The sequence below is a fragment of the Copadichromis virginalis genome, linkage group LG10, assembly GCF_057382275.1.
Source record: "Copadichromis virginalis isolate Kocher_CV1m ecotype Utaka linkage group LG10, C_Virginalis_male_GT1.1, whole genome shotgun sequence".
Lineage (NCBI taxonomy): Eukaryota > Metazoa > Chordata > Actinopteri > Cichliformes > Cichlidae > Copadichromis > Copadichromis virginalis.
The window spans coordinates 25,543,033-25,557,475 of record NC_140627.1 but is presented as its reverse complement, the minus strand read 5'-3'; the positions used below and the strand labels follow the sequence as shown (position 1 = coordinate 25,557,475).

Sequence of the window (14,443 nt, the reverse complement as noted above, 5' to 3'; positions counted from 1 at the left end):
CCAGATAAAAGCTGCTTTCGTTTCTTTGATGTAGACACTGACCTGAGCGTAGGGTGTGACTAATGTCTGAGTGAGCAGTATATAAACTGAGTGGGGCTTAGACACGTGTGCTTTATTCCAGGAAAGGGCCTAGACAGACTGGTCTTGTAATTTGATACAGTACTGTTCTCACCATTTCAGCTGTGCATTTGTTAGTGGGTATTGTGTATATTTTCTATCTAATAAGTATAAGGGTTGTGAGTTTTCTGCTAGTTAATGTGAGTTATGTATTTTTATTTAAACAGGAAACCACCCCACTCTAACTGTTGATGGACTCATATAGAGGATAATTTTCACTGTAAGGTTTTAATTGTTTTTTTTTAAGAATTCAATTTGTTCAGAATAACAAAGAATAATAAAGGACCTTTAAATATATTTTGTGCTTTGTCCTGAGCTCATTTTACCAGACACCACATATGAATAATGGCAGTCAATTAGTTTTTATAGTAGTTTTTGCTATTTTACTTTAGTTTTTATAGTAGGTTTTAATAGAGCTCATGCAATAGCTGTGCGCACAGGGAATAGTGACTGGATTTAGTAGTTCCTGACAGATGGAACAGCTCAGTTTTTCTCGATGCAGCTCAATTACTTGCTGCACCATTTCTCCTGCCCTCAAACGACGTCTTACTTTCTGTTTCAAGATAAAACTTGTTTTTGTCTCCTTGATGCAAAGACACTGATCTAAAGCATATGGAAATGTTCTGTTTTGGGTCTTATTACACGACTGGCAGATCAGTAGTCTGGGAGGAGCTTAGAAAGGTGTGCTTCATTCCAGGAAAGGGAGTATTCAGATTGATGTGAAACTGAAAGTGTTTCAGATAAAAACAGAAATGTAATCGAATGTTTACAGTGGAAACTGTTACTGGACAATTCAGAAGGACTGGATTAGTAATACTAAATATTAGTAACATTCAACCTTAATTCTTTGTTATCCCAGTAACAATTAAAACTGTTTGGTTTTTTTTTTGTTTTTTTTAAAGTGCTGTCCTTTCTAGGAATCATAACTGGGTTTCACAAGGGACGTATCGATCACAGGCGTAGACAGCCACACATTTCTTTGTAAGATTGACATGATGTAAGTAAGTAAGTAAAGTTAATTTATATAGCACCTTTCACAGACATGGTCACAAAGTGCTTTACAAGAAAGGTAAGAAAACACAATACACTCATAAATACATCATAAAAACCATGGTCTATATAAAGCTTTTTGAAGGTCTCCACAGAGTCCAGACATCATAAAAATAGAGGAAGTGCATTCCACAGTCTGGATGCAACAGCTTGGAAAGATCGGTCCCCTCAAGTTCTAAAATGAATGTGGGGGACCACTAAAAGGTTTTGATTAGATGACCTCAGGTTACGAGAAGAGGTATGTGTACGAATCAAATCAGCAATATTGGAAGGGGTCTGTCCCTGTAATGCTCTAAAAGTTCAAACTATAATTTTAAAATGGAACCTAAATCTGACTGGTTCGACCAGCGACTTTAAAACAGGGGTCATATGAGCTCCCTTGTTCGAGCAGGTCAGTAGCCTCCCTGCAGAGTTTTGAACAACCTGTAGACGAGCTAGCCCTTTCTCGTTTAGACAAGTAAACAGGCTGTTACAGTAGTCAAGTCTTGTAGAGACAAAAGTACGGAATTATGATCTCGAGTTCACTTGTTGACACGATGGATCTAAGTTTGGAAATGTTCCTCAAGTGGAAAAAGCAGGTTCTTACTGATTTAAATGTCCCTCCAAAGAAAAAGCTTAATCAAAAATAACACCTAGATTTCTAAGGTTATGCTTCTATAAGGAACCTAAATCACCTAATCGCTGTTTAATATCAGTTATTGCACTGTCTGGTGCAATAATCAAAGTTTCTGTTTTCTCTGGGTTTAGCTGTAAGGAATTATTGTTCAACCATTATTTAATGTTGGTTAAACAGTCAGAGCGGAGAGCTTATGAACTTCAGAAGGCTTAAATGAGTAGTATAGCTGAATATCATCAGCAAAAAGATGATAAGATACATCAGGAAACTGCCGTATTATCTGGCTTAAAGGAAGAATGTATATTAAAAACAGAATAAGTCCCAGCACGGAGCCCTGAGGAACTCCACACAGCAGCTCTGTAGATTCCGACATGACATGTAGGATGAAAACCAGTCTAGAACAGAGCCAGACATCCCAACCAGGTCTATCAGTCAGTTTATCAGGATGGTATGATCAACTGTGTCAAGGGCTGAGGTAAAGTCTAACAAGACTCGAGCTGTGTCCCAATTCAGGGGCCGCACACTTCAGAGTACCCGGCCTTCGCGGTCTACGAGCGAGAAGACGCAGACACACCACACTGACACCAGTGAACAGCCAGGGAGTGGACATTGAGATAGTGGACTCTTATAGGTACCTGAATAATAAACTGGACTGGAGTCACAACACTGATGCTCTCTACAGGAAGGGTCAGAGCAGACTCTACCTGCTGAGGCGGCTGAGGTCATTTGGAGTACAGGGAGCGCTTTTAAAGACCTTCTATGACTCTGTGGTGGCATCTGTCATTTTTCACAGTGTGGTATGTTGGAGCAGCAGTTTATCGGCAGCTGAGAGGAAGAGGTTGGATAAACTCATCAGGAAGGCCAGCTCTGTTCTGCGAGGCACCCTGGACCCAGTGCAGGTGGTGGGAGACAGAAGGACTCTGGCCAAAATAACATCTCTGATGGACAGAGTCTCCCACCCCATGCATGTAAATGTTGCTGAACTGCAGAGCTCCTTCAGTGACAGACTGCTGCGTCCTCGATGCATGAAGGAGCGTTTCCGCAGGTCCTTCCTCCCTGCAGCTGTCAGACTGTACAATCAGAACTGCTCCCAACAAACATAGATGTTTACATCTGCACTGTAACTGCAACAATTTAATCAACTGATTCGCACTATAACCTGGTTTGCCTCTTATCTGTAGTTATTTTTATTTAATTTGATAACTGTACAGTACTCTGTTTATAGTAATCATTGTCCTTAATGTAAATATGTAATAAAAATTGTGTATGTTTCTGTTCTGTGTCCTGTTTGTTGTATATGTGTCTTTTTGGCTGCTGTTACAACCAAATTTCCCCTTGTGGGACAATTAAAGGATTATTCTATTCTTCTATTCTAAAAGGAAAGACGCACATGGACTGCTAACTCTGAAAGGAAATAAAGTGTGATTTAAGTCATTCAGTAACTCATAATACATGAACTCAGGAAACTCTAACAGAAACTCACCTCAGCTGCCGCCCCATGAGGGAGTGAAGAAGGAGTTAGCTGTAGGTGAATGCAGTCCTTATATAACTGGTTACAGGTGAGTGCAATTAAGGGCAAGCACCACACCCAATCAAAGGTGAGGAAAAGAAACTAGGTGCATCTGGTGAAGTGAGTGCACTGAAAGGTGAGTCTTTACAACATCTATATGACTGAATAAGAATATTTACATCATTTCCAGTAAAAAGTAGAGAACTGTCAAATATGATGGAGAACCTCCCAGCAGTAGTCTCAGTTATTATGCGTCTGAGTTTTTAACTTCCAAGGTGTTTGTTTAGAACTAAAGTTGAGTTCAAAAAAGACAATTATGATCACTCAAAAGTGCATGCTCGACAAACACGTTGCCAATGTTGAGGCCCAAGGAAAAGACAAGTTCCAAGGTATGGCCTTTTAAATGGGTTGGACCAGAGACATGTTGGACAAAGTCAAAAGAATTGGATACAGATAAAAGTTCTGCTGCAGAGTTTGATGAGGCATCATCAATATGAATGTTAAAATCCCCAAGAATCAAAACTTTCTCCAGCTGGATAATAGAAGATTAGAAGTTCGTAAAATCCTTTAAGAACACAGCAGCAGAGACAGGAGGGCGATAGACTGAAACTGTCATGTCAAACTGTCAAAGATAAAATATGTTCGTAGAGCCAACCTTAATTTTTTTGACTCAAAAGAAGAACAGTTTTTAGTTTGCATATCTCTGCATGTGTAACTGTCCTTAAAGACAACAGCAAGTCCTCCACCACGGCGACGTAAATGGGAGGCGCCCAAGTAAGAGCAGCCAGCAGGGCGCAGTTTGTTTAGGTGAATAAACTTGCCATCCCTCTGCCATGTTTCAGTGAGAAACAGAAAAAAAACAGGGAGGGGGGAAGGGGGGGGGGGGGTTTCTGTGAAGAGCTTATTCAGAGAGAAGGATTTGTTTGCGATGGAGCGGATGTTCAAGAGCAGAGTCCAACTAAATACTGGCAGCGCAGGTTTCACATCAGATTGTCGAAGTGGGACTGACAGCAAACACCTTGTCCGATCGCATGGTCTCCAGCAGCGCCACGGACCTAGTATTGCATGTGAATTTCTAATTATAAAACGCAAACAACTACAAATGAATTATACTTGTGTAGGGACCCTTCATGTCATATTTCTCCACACCTTAAAATTAGGGAGGTTTCCTATGATGCACTGAGCATTTCTTCTTCACTCTGTTCACTCTCTTTTTGTTCCTGCACCACTTGTTACAGTCTAGCTGAGTAGCTGACTGTGTGAAGTATGAATAGTAGACCCAAGAGCAAACAAAATGGAACATGGAACATAACTTGAGTTAACAAAAAGTGAGCTGTTTAAAGCGGCTGATGGAGAAACACAAAGTAATGCACAAGGCAAAAAAAGACGAGAATAAACAACAACCGAAACTGGGGGAAAATAAATAAATATGAAACTTGGTATAGATACAAAGAGACCTGGACCATGGAGACATGGCACAAAAAACCACAGATGACCTGACACTGAACAAAGGAGGACAGAGGACTTAAGTACACAAAAATATAATGAGAGGATGGGGAACAGGTGGAAACACAGCTGGGACAAATCAGACCTAACTAGACAAGGGGAAGAAATCTGGACACACTGCATACTGGACAGAGACTTTCACAGTAAAACAGGAAGCAGAATGGAATGCAGACATGACAACACAACCTTGACAACATAAGACACACAAACATAAAACACAAAGGGTGAGGGAAACTTAAACACAGGGGCAGAAGACACAAGGAGAATCTGAAAAACAATAAACTATAATGGAAACTTAGGTTTAGTGGAAATGAACTTAGAGAACCCAAAGTACTTAAACATAAACCACAAACATCAAAATAAGCTAAAACTCAAAATGCTGGGTCAAAAAACCCAGGATTATGACACATCCATATTCTTCCACTTAAATTAGTGTAGACCTACAGTTAGATTTGGATGTCTCAAGACAGGTCTTGGTCTCGAGACTTTGATGTGGTCTTGGTCTTGTCTTGGTCTAGACGGACTTTGGTCTCTGTCTTGTCTTGGTCTCACTGTCTCGGTCTTGCTGTCTCAGATCTAAATAGTGGTAAGGAGATTTGGAGTCAACAGTATCCATGACACACAACGTAACGTTCGATGATGTGTCATACGCAAAAGCATCAGCTCTAAGAGCCGTGCTTAGAGAGTGCTTTGTAGTGAATCAGAAGAGTCGACTCTCATTGAGCGAGAGCCGGCTCCTCACTTAATTTCCTTTCGTTGCTCAGCTCTCACACAGTGGCTCAGCTATGCTCCAATCCTTCCATATTGTGGCCAATCACATGCGAGGATATAGGATAATATCATTATGTGAAAAACAGAGAGGGTGAGAGACGCGACAGTCAAGTGGAGCGTGCGTCTGTCCTCTCAGTAAGTGAGTGAGACAGTAGACAGCAGTGAGGAGGGCTGTGCGAGTGCATCGCAAAAACACATAAATATGCCTGACACCTGTAAACGAAGCAGCATCTGGCTGCAGTTTATAGACTTTTTTGTGTTGGTCTCGGTCTTGGTCTAGTCTTGGTCTCGACACCCTCTGGGCTTGGTATTGTCTAATGTACATTTTTAAGGTTATACTTTTTTTAAATTTCATCATTATTTGAAATTGTTGAATGCTCCACTTTAAATGTCTCTTTACAAAAACCTCCATTCATCATGTTAGTGATATTTTATTTCTTGGAACAGGAAACTTTAGTGTACATTGCTCACTTTATTTCACAAACAGCAGTAAATAAAAAATCATCATGAAAACATAACTGAAATTAAACATTTTACAATCCACCAACTTAAGTATAGAAATAAAAACTAAGTTGAAAATGCAAACATCACAATAACCCTGATTACAATTATCTGATAGATAATTATTTTTTTCTGTAATTTTAAATACACTGAAGTTATTTTCATATGAATTTATATTTATGGGAGTTTTTTCTGCTAATGTTACAACAAAACACTGGTTAAATATAAAATATATAAGAAATGAATATTGTTTGCCAAATAAACAGTTTTACCTGAATAGCTGGTGAAAACAAGAAAATCAAAGGAATTAAAGAATATACTTATATCCATAAGGATTCATCTCTAACAGGTGCAGGATAGATAAACACATCTCAACAAGTAGCACACGGCATCAAATTTTACTATTTTATGTTTATTCTCTTCTTGAGCTCACACACCTCAGCAGTGTGTCCAGCACTTTGTGGAAGCCACAGTCCAACATAGAGAGGCTGAGTGAACCTGGTCTGGACTCTGTGGAGACGATTCATGGTCTCAGTGATGCTGTAGAAAGAAAGAGTTCCTGCCCTGTGATCCAAATATACTCCTATTCTTGAGGATAGAGGGCCTGGGATGGGAGTGGAAATGTTGTTGTGTTTGAATTCATAACCGCTGCCTGAAACTGTTAATTACCAGGATTTGTCATTCAATCCAAATCCACATTCCTCTCTGGTCCCTCTACGGCCGAAATCCTTGTATGTAACAGCTACTCCAACAGTCTCGTTGCACTTCACCTCCCAGTAACAGTGTCCAGTCAGACCCTCTCTGCTCAGGACCTGCCACCATTCAAGGAATTTGTCTGGATGACTTGGATATGACTGGTTTCTACTCATCAGTGTCACTTTTCTGTTGCTGTCACTTAGTGACAACAGTGTGTGTGCTGTATTTGGATCGAGAGTGATCTGACAAGAATGTTTCAAAAAGTCGTCTCTGGTTTTGGGTTCTCCTTGAGGCAGTAAAATATCTGCTTTGGTCGTTCCAACTGAGATTTTTGGCCATTCATCACTGAGAAGAGCCTTCGCTTTATCTCTGGTCCGTGACACAGATGCAGTCACATCCTCAAAGTACTGCAGAGTAAGATTGTTGTAGGTGGGTACGTTTGTAGATGCACTCAGATGTGACAGTGAGGAGTAGTTTTTCAGAAAATGGAGGTGATCCTCTGTCAGTGAGAGCTGCTGCAGTTCAGCGTCTCTCCTCCTCAGATCTCTGATCTCCTGCTCTATTTTCTCCTGAAGCTCTTTGACTCTGTTCTGTTCGGCTTTTTGTTTGGATCTGATCTTCTGCTTCCCTACAGAGCTTTTTTTCTCAATGAGACTGATCAAATCTTTGAACATCTTCGCACTTTGCCTCAAAGCTTTATCAGTAGAAAGACTTATAGCCTCAACTTCCTCTTGAAGCACCTTCACATCTTTCTCTCTGTTCTGGATTCTCTGTTGGACATTTTGTCGATTTGTTTCAAGATCTTTCTGTTTCTCAGCTCTTTCTGCTGCAGCTGACACTGTGACATGGTCTTTGTGTTCATCCATTAAACAAAGAAAACAGATACACTGCTGATCAGTGCGGCAGAAGATCTTCATCACCTCATCATGGCGAGGGCAGAAGTTCTCCTGAAGCTTTGAAGCATCATTGATGAGCTTGTGTTTCTTTAATGGAGCTATGTTGTAGTGAGGCCGAAGGTGCTGCTCACAATAAGAGGCCATACACACCAGGCAGGACTTGGAGGCTTTCCGCTTCCTTCCAGAACAGAAATCACAGGCCATGTCCCCAGGTCCAGCATAGGCATGACCAGATGAAGCAGATGTGAGTCCTGCTTTTAGATCTTCCACTAGCTCACCTAAAATTATGTTTTTCACCAGGACAGGCTGCGATTTGAAAGTCTGCCTGCACTGAGGACAGCTGTGGGTTTCCTTCTCATTCCAGCAAGTTTCGATACAGGTCATGCAGTAGCTGTGCCCACAGGGAATAGTGACTGGATCCTTTAGAAGTTGTAGACAGATGGAACACCTCAGTTTTTCTCGATACAGCTCAATTACTTGCTGCGCCATGTCTCCTCCGCTCAAACGACGTCTTACTTTCTGTTTCCAGAAAAAAGCCATTTTCATGCAGAGACACTGACCTGAGCAGATGGAAATTCTTTGCAAATTTTTTTGTTTTGCATCTTATCACATGACCGGCAGATCAGTAATGTCTGAAGTAAATAGTCTATAAACAGGGAGGAGCTTAAAACGGTGTGCTTCATTCCAGGAAAGGAAGTATTCAGATTGGTGTGAAACTGAAAGTGTTTCAGATGAAAACAGAATTGTAATTGTACGTTTACATTGGAAACTGTTACTCAAGAATTCACTAGGAATACAATTAGCAATACTAAATATTAGTAACATTCAACATTGATCCCTTTATGCCTTTATAGAGAAATATTAAATTGACTCAAATTTATAGGAAAAATGGACTTGTAGTTGTCAAAAAATAAACATTTTAGTACATTTAGTGTCCATTATATAATTTTAAATACTGGGAATGGAGCAGAATAGACTGGAGCCAATACAAGTTTAGAATAAGCTTAACAGTTGATGTGAGACATCACTAATGCTGAAGAGTTCTTTCAAGTCTGGCTTGAAACATACGGAATATACAGATTACAGGTCAAGCATTTAACATGTTAATAACAAATATAGGCCTAATTACTTATTAGAAAGCAACTTTCACATCTCTGTTTAGGTAAATGTATTATGGTTAAAAGATGCTTTGTTATCCCAATAACAATTAAAACTGTTTTTTAAAGTGCTGTTCTTTCTAGAAATCATAACTGGGTTTCAGTAGGGACGCATCCATCACAGGTGTAGAAAGCCACACATTCCTCATTATAAAACGCAAACAACTACAAATGAATTATACTAGTGTAGGGACCCTTCATGTCATATTTCTCCACACCTTAAAATGAGAGAGGTTTCCTATGATGCACTGAGCATTTCTTCTTCTCTCTTTTGACTCCTTTTCTGTTTCTGCACCACTACTGTATTTAACACTTAGCAGTTATTAAACTCTCTTCGGTAGTTTGCCTTTTGTCTTGTCTCTCTCCTCTCTTTTCTTTCTCCTCACCCCCAGCTGGTCATGGTGGAGAGCTGCTCCTCCCAGAACTTGGTTCTCTTGGAAACTTCCTCCTGCTAAAAGGAGTTTTATCTCCCTGCTGTTGCCAAGTGCTTCCTCATAGTGACTGAACTAAATGTGAATAAAACTGAACTGAACTGAACTGAACTGACCTGACATGAAGTCATCATGGGTATAAATATCCTGTGAACCAGCCAAACAGCTAGACATCAGCCAGAGAAGGTAAATATAGAGGACAGTAACAAAATATCACCAATATTAACAGTATTGGAACTAAACAATGATAGAATTAAATAAATAGCTCATAATGGGATGAAAATCAAAACAGGAATCCAAGCTCAAAATACAACCTAAAAAGAACTCAACTTAGAAAATGTTTATTAAAAAAAAAAGAAAAGATAAAATCATACTGAGAATAAAGATTAACGCAGAATGGGGAAGGACAGAACATCGGCAGAACTGGGAAAAAATACTGCAAACTCTGTAAATATTACTCTAAAACACAAACAAAATAATTAAAAAAAAAATAATCCAGACTCCTGAAAACTCAAAACACAGGAATCAATATATATGGCTACAGCTGAATCAAAACTACTGACTCATCCCAGAAACTAAATAACAAAGAATAATAATAAACTAAACAAAACTGTGAGACACAAACCCAGGGGCAATGACAAGTTCAGGCCTGTCAATGAACAGTGGTGCTAGAGGGCAGTAGCATTGGAAAATATCTGCTGGTGTCAGAGTGAAGGGCACATTATTCCACACTTAAGTTTATCAACTTTTTGTTTTTAATTTTCTTTATTTAAAACACAAAAAAGGAAGAAAGAGGAAAAGAGAAAAAAAACAAATATTTTTGTTAATTATTTGAGCTAGAGCGTATGGATATTTCCTTTTTCTCAACTTGTCACATGACTGTGATAAGAGAGGGTGTGCCTAACGCCTGAGGTGAACAGTCTGTAAACAGAGAGGTAAATAGACGGGTGTGCTTAATTCCAGGAAAGGGAGCAGTCGGACTGGTGTGAAACTGAAAGTAACTTTTATAAGATATCTTTTTTTCATTTACAAATATAACAAATAAAAAAACATAACATTGGGGTTTGCCACGCGAGACATGCTGCTGTGCAGTCCTCCAAGATCTTTACACTTTTATTTATATAACGCCAAATAACAACGGTTGCCTCATGGCACTTTATATTTTAAGGCAAGACCCTGCTGTAAGATGGAGAAAACAGAGAAACCCTCAACAATCAGAAGACCCCCTATGAGCAAGTGGTTTGGCAACAGTGGGAAGGAAAAACATCTTTTTTTAATAGGACACACTTGTGTACACACAAAGCCTGAAGAAATCCATCTTTTTTTTTTCCACGTGGATGGAGAGCTTTAAGGTTTAATTCATCTGGCCATCACTCCACGACAAGATCTGCTTTGCAGGTGCTGCAGTTTCACACTCTTGGGTAGCTCTTTACCTGCCTGCAGGGAGTTACTGATAACAGATACAACAACATGAAAGTATGACTCAGTCCTGCCTTTCATCAACGGTTCAGAGTGCCGATGATGTAATGGTGTGGTGAATATATTCTTGGCATGCTTTGGGCCCTGTAATACCAACTGAGCATTATGGAAAAAATCAGCCTACCTAAGCAGGCAACTCTCCATATTGTCAATAGGGAGCAGAATTCTTAACAAATATATCAGTTTTCCATCTGATATATCATACAGACATATGGCTAATATAGAGTAATGGATCTAAATGATCATCAGTTCCAGAAATCTGTTAAATCCCTTTTGGAAAATCTTTTATGAAATGAAGTAACCTTGAAAAATCCCAAAATATACGTGTAAAATCCTTAATCAATTCCAAAGCCCCTACATCAAAATTTACATGAATTACTAATTAATAACGGACAACTCGTCTGTTATATTTAAATTTCTTTCCAATTCAACTTTAACATCCACATCCTCCTACTTAAATTAGTGTTGTAGAGCTATGTATGTTTTTAATATTACACTTTTTTAATTTCATCATTATTTGACATTTTTAAATGCTCTATTTTAAATGTCTCTTTACAAAGTTTACATTCATCATGTTAGTGATATTTTATTTCTTGGAACAGGAAACTTTAGTGTACATTGCTCACTTTATTTCACAAACAGCAGTAAATAAAAAAAAAGTTCATGAAAACATAACTGAAATTAAACATTTTACAATCCACCAACTTAAGTATAGAAATAAAAAGTACATTAAAACTGCAAAAACCATAATAACCCTGATTCCAACTTATCTGATACATAATAATTTTTTTCTATAATTTTAAATACACTGAAGTTATTTTCATAGGAATTTATATTTATGGGAGTTTTTTCTGCAAATGTTACAACAAAACTGGTTAAATATAAACTATATAGGAAATGAATATTGTTTTGCCAAATAAACAGTTTTACCCAAATAGCTATTGAAAACAACACAATCAAAGAAATTAAAGAACACACTTATATCCATAAGGATTCATCTCTAACAGGTGCAGGATAGATAAACACATCTCAACAAGTAGCACACGGCATCAAATTTCACTATTTTATGTTTATTCTCTTCTTGAGCTCACACACATCAGCAGTGTCTCCAGCACTTTGTGGAAGCCACAGTCCAACATAGAGAGGCTGAGTGAACCTGGTCTGGACTCTGTGGAGGAGATTCATGGTCTCAGTGATGCTGTAGAAAGAAAGAGTTCCTGCCCTGTGATCCAAATATACTCCTATTCTGGAGGACAGGGAGCCTGGGATGGGAGTGGAAATGTTGTTGTGTTTGAATTCATAACCGCTGCCTGAAACTGTTAATGACCAGGATTTGTCATTCAATCCAAATCCACATTCCTCTCTGGTCCCTCTACGGCCGATATGCTTGTATGCAACAGCTACTCCAACAGTCCCGTTGCACTTCACCTCCCAGTAACAGCGTCCAGTCAGACCCTCTCTGCTCAGGACCTGCCACCATTCAAGGAATTTGTCTGGATGACTTGGATATGACTGGTTTCTACTCATCAGTGTTACTTTTCTGTTGCTGTCACTTAGTGACAACAGTGTGTGTGCTGTATTTAGATCGAGAGTGATCTGACAAGAATGTTTCAAAAAGTCGTCTCTGGTTTTGGGTTCTCCTTGAGGCAGTAAAATATCTGCTTTGGTCGTTCCAACTGAGATTTTTGGCCATTCATCACTGAGAAGAGCCTTCACTTTATCTCTGGTCCGTGACACAGATGCAGTCACATCATCAAAGTACTGCAGAGTAAGATTGTTGTAGGTGGGTACGTTTGTAGATGCACTCAGATGTGACAGTGAGGAGTAGTTTTTCAGAAAATGGAGGTGATCCTCTGTCAGTGAGAGCTGCTGCAGTTCAGCGTCTCTCCTCCTCAGATCTCTGATCTCCTGCTCTATTTTCTCCTGAAGCTCTTTGACTCTGTCCTGTTCGGCTTTTTGTTTGGATCTGATCTTCTGCTTCCCTACAGAGCTTTTTTTCTCAATGAGACTGATCAAATCTTTGAAAGCCTTATCACATTCTCTGAAAGCTTTATCAGCAGAAAGATTGATAGCCTCCACTCTTCGATGAAGCATCTTCACATCTTTCTCTCTTTCCTGAATTCTTTGAAGAAATTTTTGTCGATTTCTTCCAAGCCCTTTCTGCCTCTCAGCTCTTTCTGCTGCAGCTGACACTGTGACATGGTCTTTGTGTTCATCCATTAAACAGAGATAACAGATACACTGCTGATCAGTGCGGCAGAAGATCTTCATCACCTCATCGTGGCGAGGGCAGATGTTCTCCTGAAGCTTTGACGTGGCTTTAATGATCTTGTGTCTCTTTATTGGAGCTACGTTGTAGTGAGGCTGCAGGTGCTGCTCACAATAAGAGGCCATACACATCAGGCAGGACTTGGAGGCTTTCCGCTTCCTCCCAGAACAGGCCACATCTCCAGGTCCAGGATAGGCATGATCAGGTGAAGCTGTCAGATGTTCTACTTTCTTTAGGTCCTCCACTAACTCAGCTAACATGGTGTTCTTCACCAGAACAGGCCGCGGTGTGAAAATCTCTCTGCACTGAGGGCAGCTGTGTGTTTCCTTCTCATCCCAGTAGTTTTTGATACAGTCCATGCAGTAGCTGTGCCCACAGGGAATAGTGACTGGATGCTTTAAAAGTTGCAGACAGATGGAACAGCTCAATTTTTCTTGATCCAGCTGAATCGTTCGCTGTGCCATGTCTCCTCAATGTAAGTAACGTCTCCCCAGATAAAAGCTGCTCTTGTCTCTTTTATATAGAGACACTGAGTGTGGAAATTTCCTGTTTTTCCACTTATCACATGACTGTGATAACAGAGGGTGTGCCTAACGTCTGAGGTAAACAGTCTGTAAACAGAGAGGGGCTTAGAAAGGTGTGCTTCATTCCAGGAGAGGCAGTCATCAGATTGGTGTGAAACTGAAACTTTTCATGTTTTTGATTAAGATGTATTTGTAGGTGCTTCAAGTCTTTGTGCAATACTTGCAGGCTGGTTGGTAGGTTGAAGCCCATTGGTTTTCCTTACTTATTTGCAATGTATATTATGGGGTTATTTCATGTTTTATTGTTCTATTACTGAAAATGATGAATTCAATTAGTATTGTCTGTATTTTCTAACTGTTAATGTGAGTTTTGTATTCTGATTTAAACAAGAAAACAAGCCTCTATTTAGAGGATAATTTTCACTCTAAGGTTTTAATTGTTTTTTTTAAGAATGCAATCTGTTCAGAATAATAATAAAGAATAATAAATGACCTTTAAATATATTTCTACTTTGTCTTGAGCTCATTTTGCCACACACACCACATATGAATAATGGCAGTCACTTAGTTTTTACAGTAGTTTTTAATACAGCTCATGCAGTAGATGTGCCCACAGGGAATAGTGACTGGCTCCTTTACAAGTTGCAGACAGATGAAACAGCTCAGTTTTTCTTGATGCAGCTGAATTACTTGCTGCGCCTTTTCTCCTCATTCAAATGGTCTCTCTTTTCGTTTTTAGATAAAAGCTGTTTTCGTCTCTTAATGCTGAGACACTGAACTAAAGCATATGGAAATTTTCTGTTTTGTATCTTATCACGTGACTCTGTCAAAGAAGAGGGTACGCGTAAACAGTGCAGAGAGGAGCTTCCATCCAGGTACTCAGATTGGTGTGAAACTGAAAGTGTTTCGGATGAAAACCG

The 14,443-nt window shown here is 39.4% G+C and overlaps 2 protein-coding genes across 2 annotated transcripts; both read right to left on the bottom strand.

The window, feature by feature from the left end:
• Positions 1-6,187: 6,187 nt before the first annotated feature.
• On the bottom strand, positions 6,188-8,152 carry LOC146700567 (tripartite motif-containing protein 16-like). The gene has a single exon (XM_085471420.1). The coding sequence runs from the start codon at positions 8,150-8,152 to the stop codon at positions 6,737-6,739; it is 1,416 nt and encodes a 471-aa protein (XP_085327546.1). The 3' UTR covers positions 6,188-6,736.
• Positions 8,153-11,300: 3,148 nt separating this feature from the next.
• LOC146700566 (E3 ubiquitin/ISG15 ligase TRIM25-like) lies at positions 11,301-13,478 on the bottom strand. Its single transcript, XM_085471419.1, has one exon. It carries the CDS (start codon positions 13,461-13,463, stop codon positions 11,790-11,792), a length of 1,674 nt encoding a protein of 557 aa, XP_085327545.1. The 5' UTR covers positions 13,464-13,478; the 3' UTR covers positions 11,301-11,789.
• Positions 13,479-14,443: the final 965 nt, after the last annotated feature.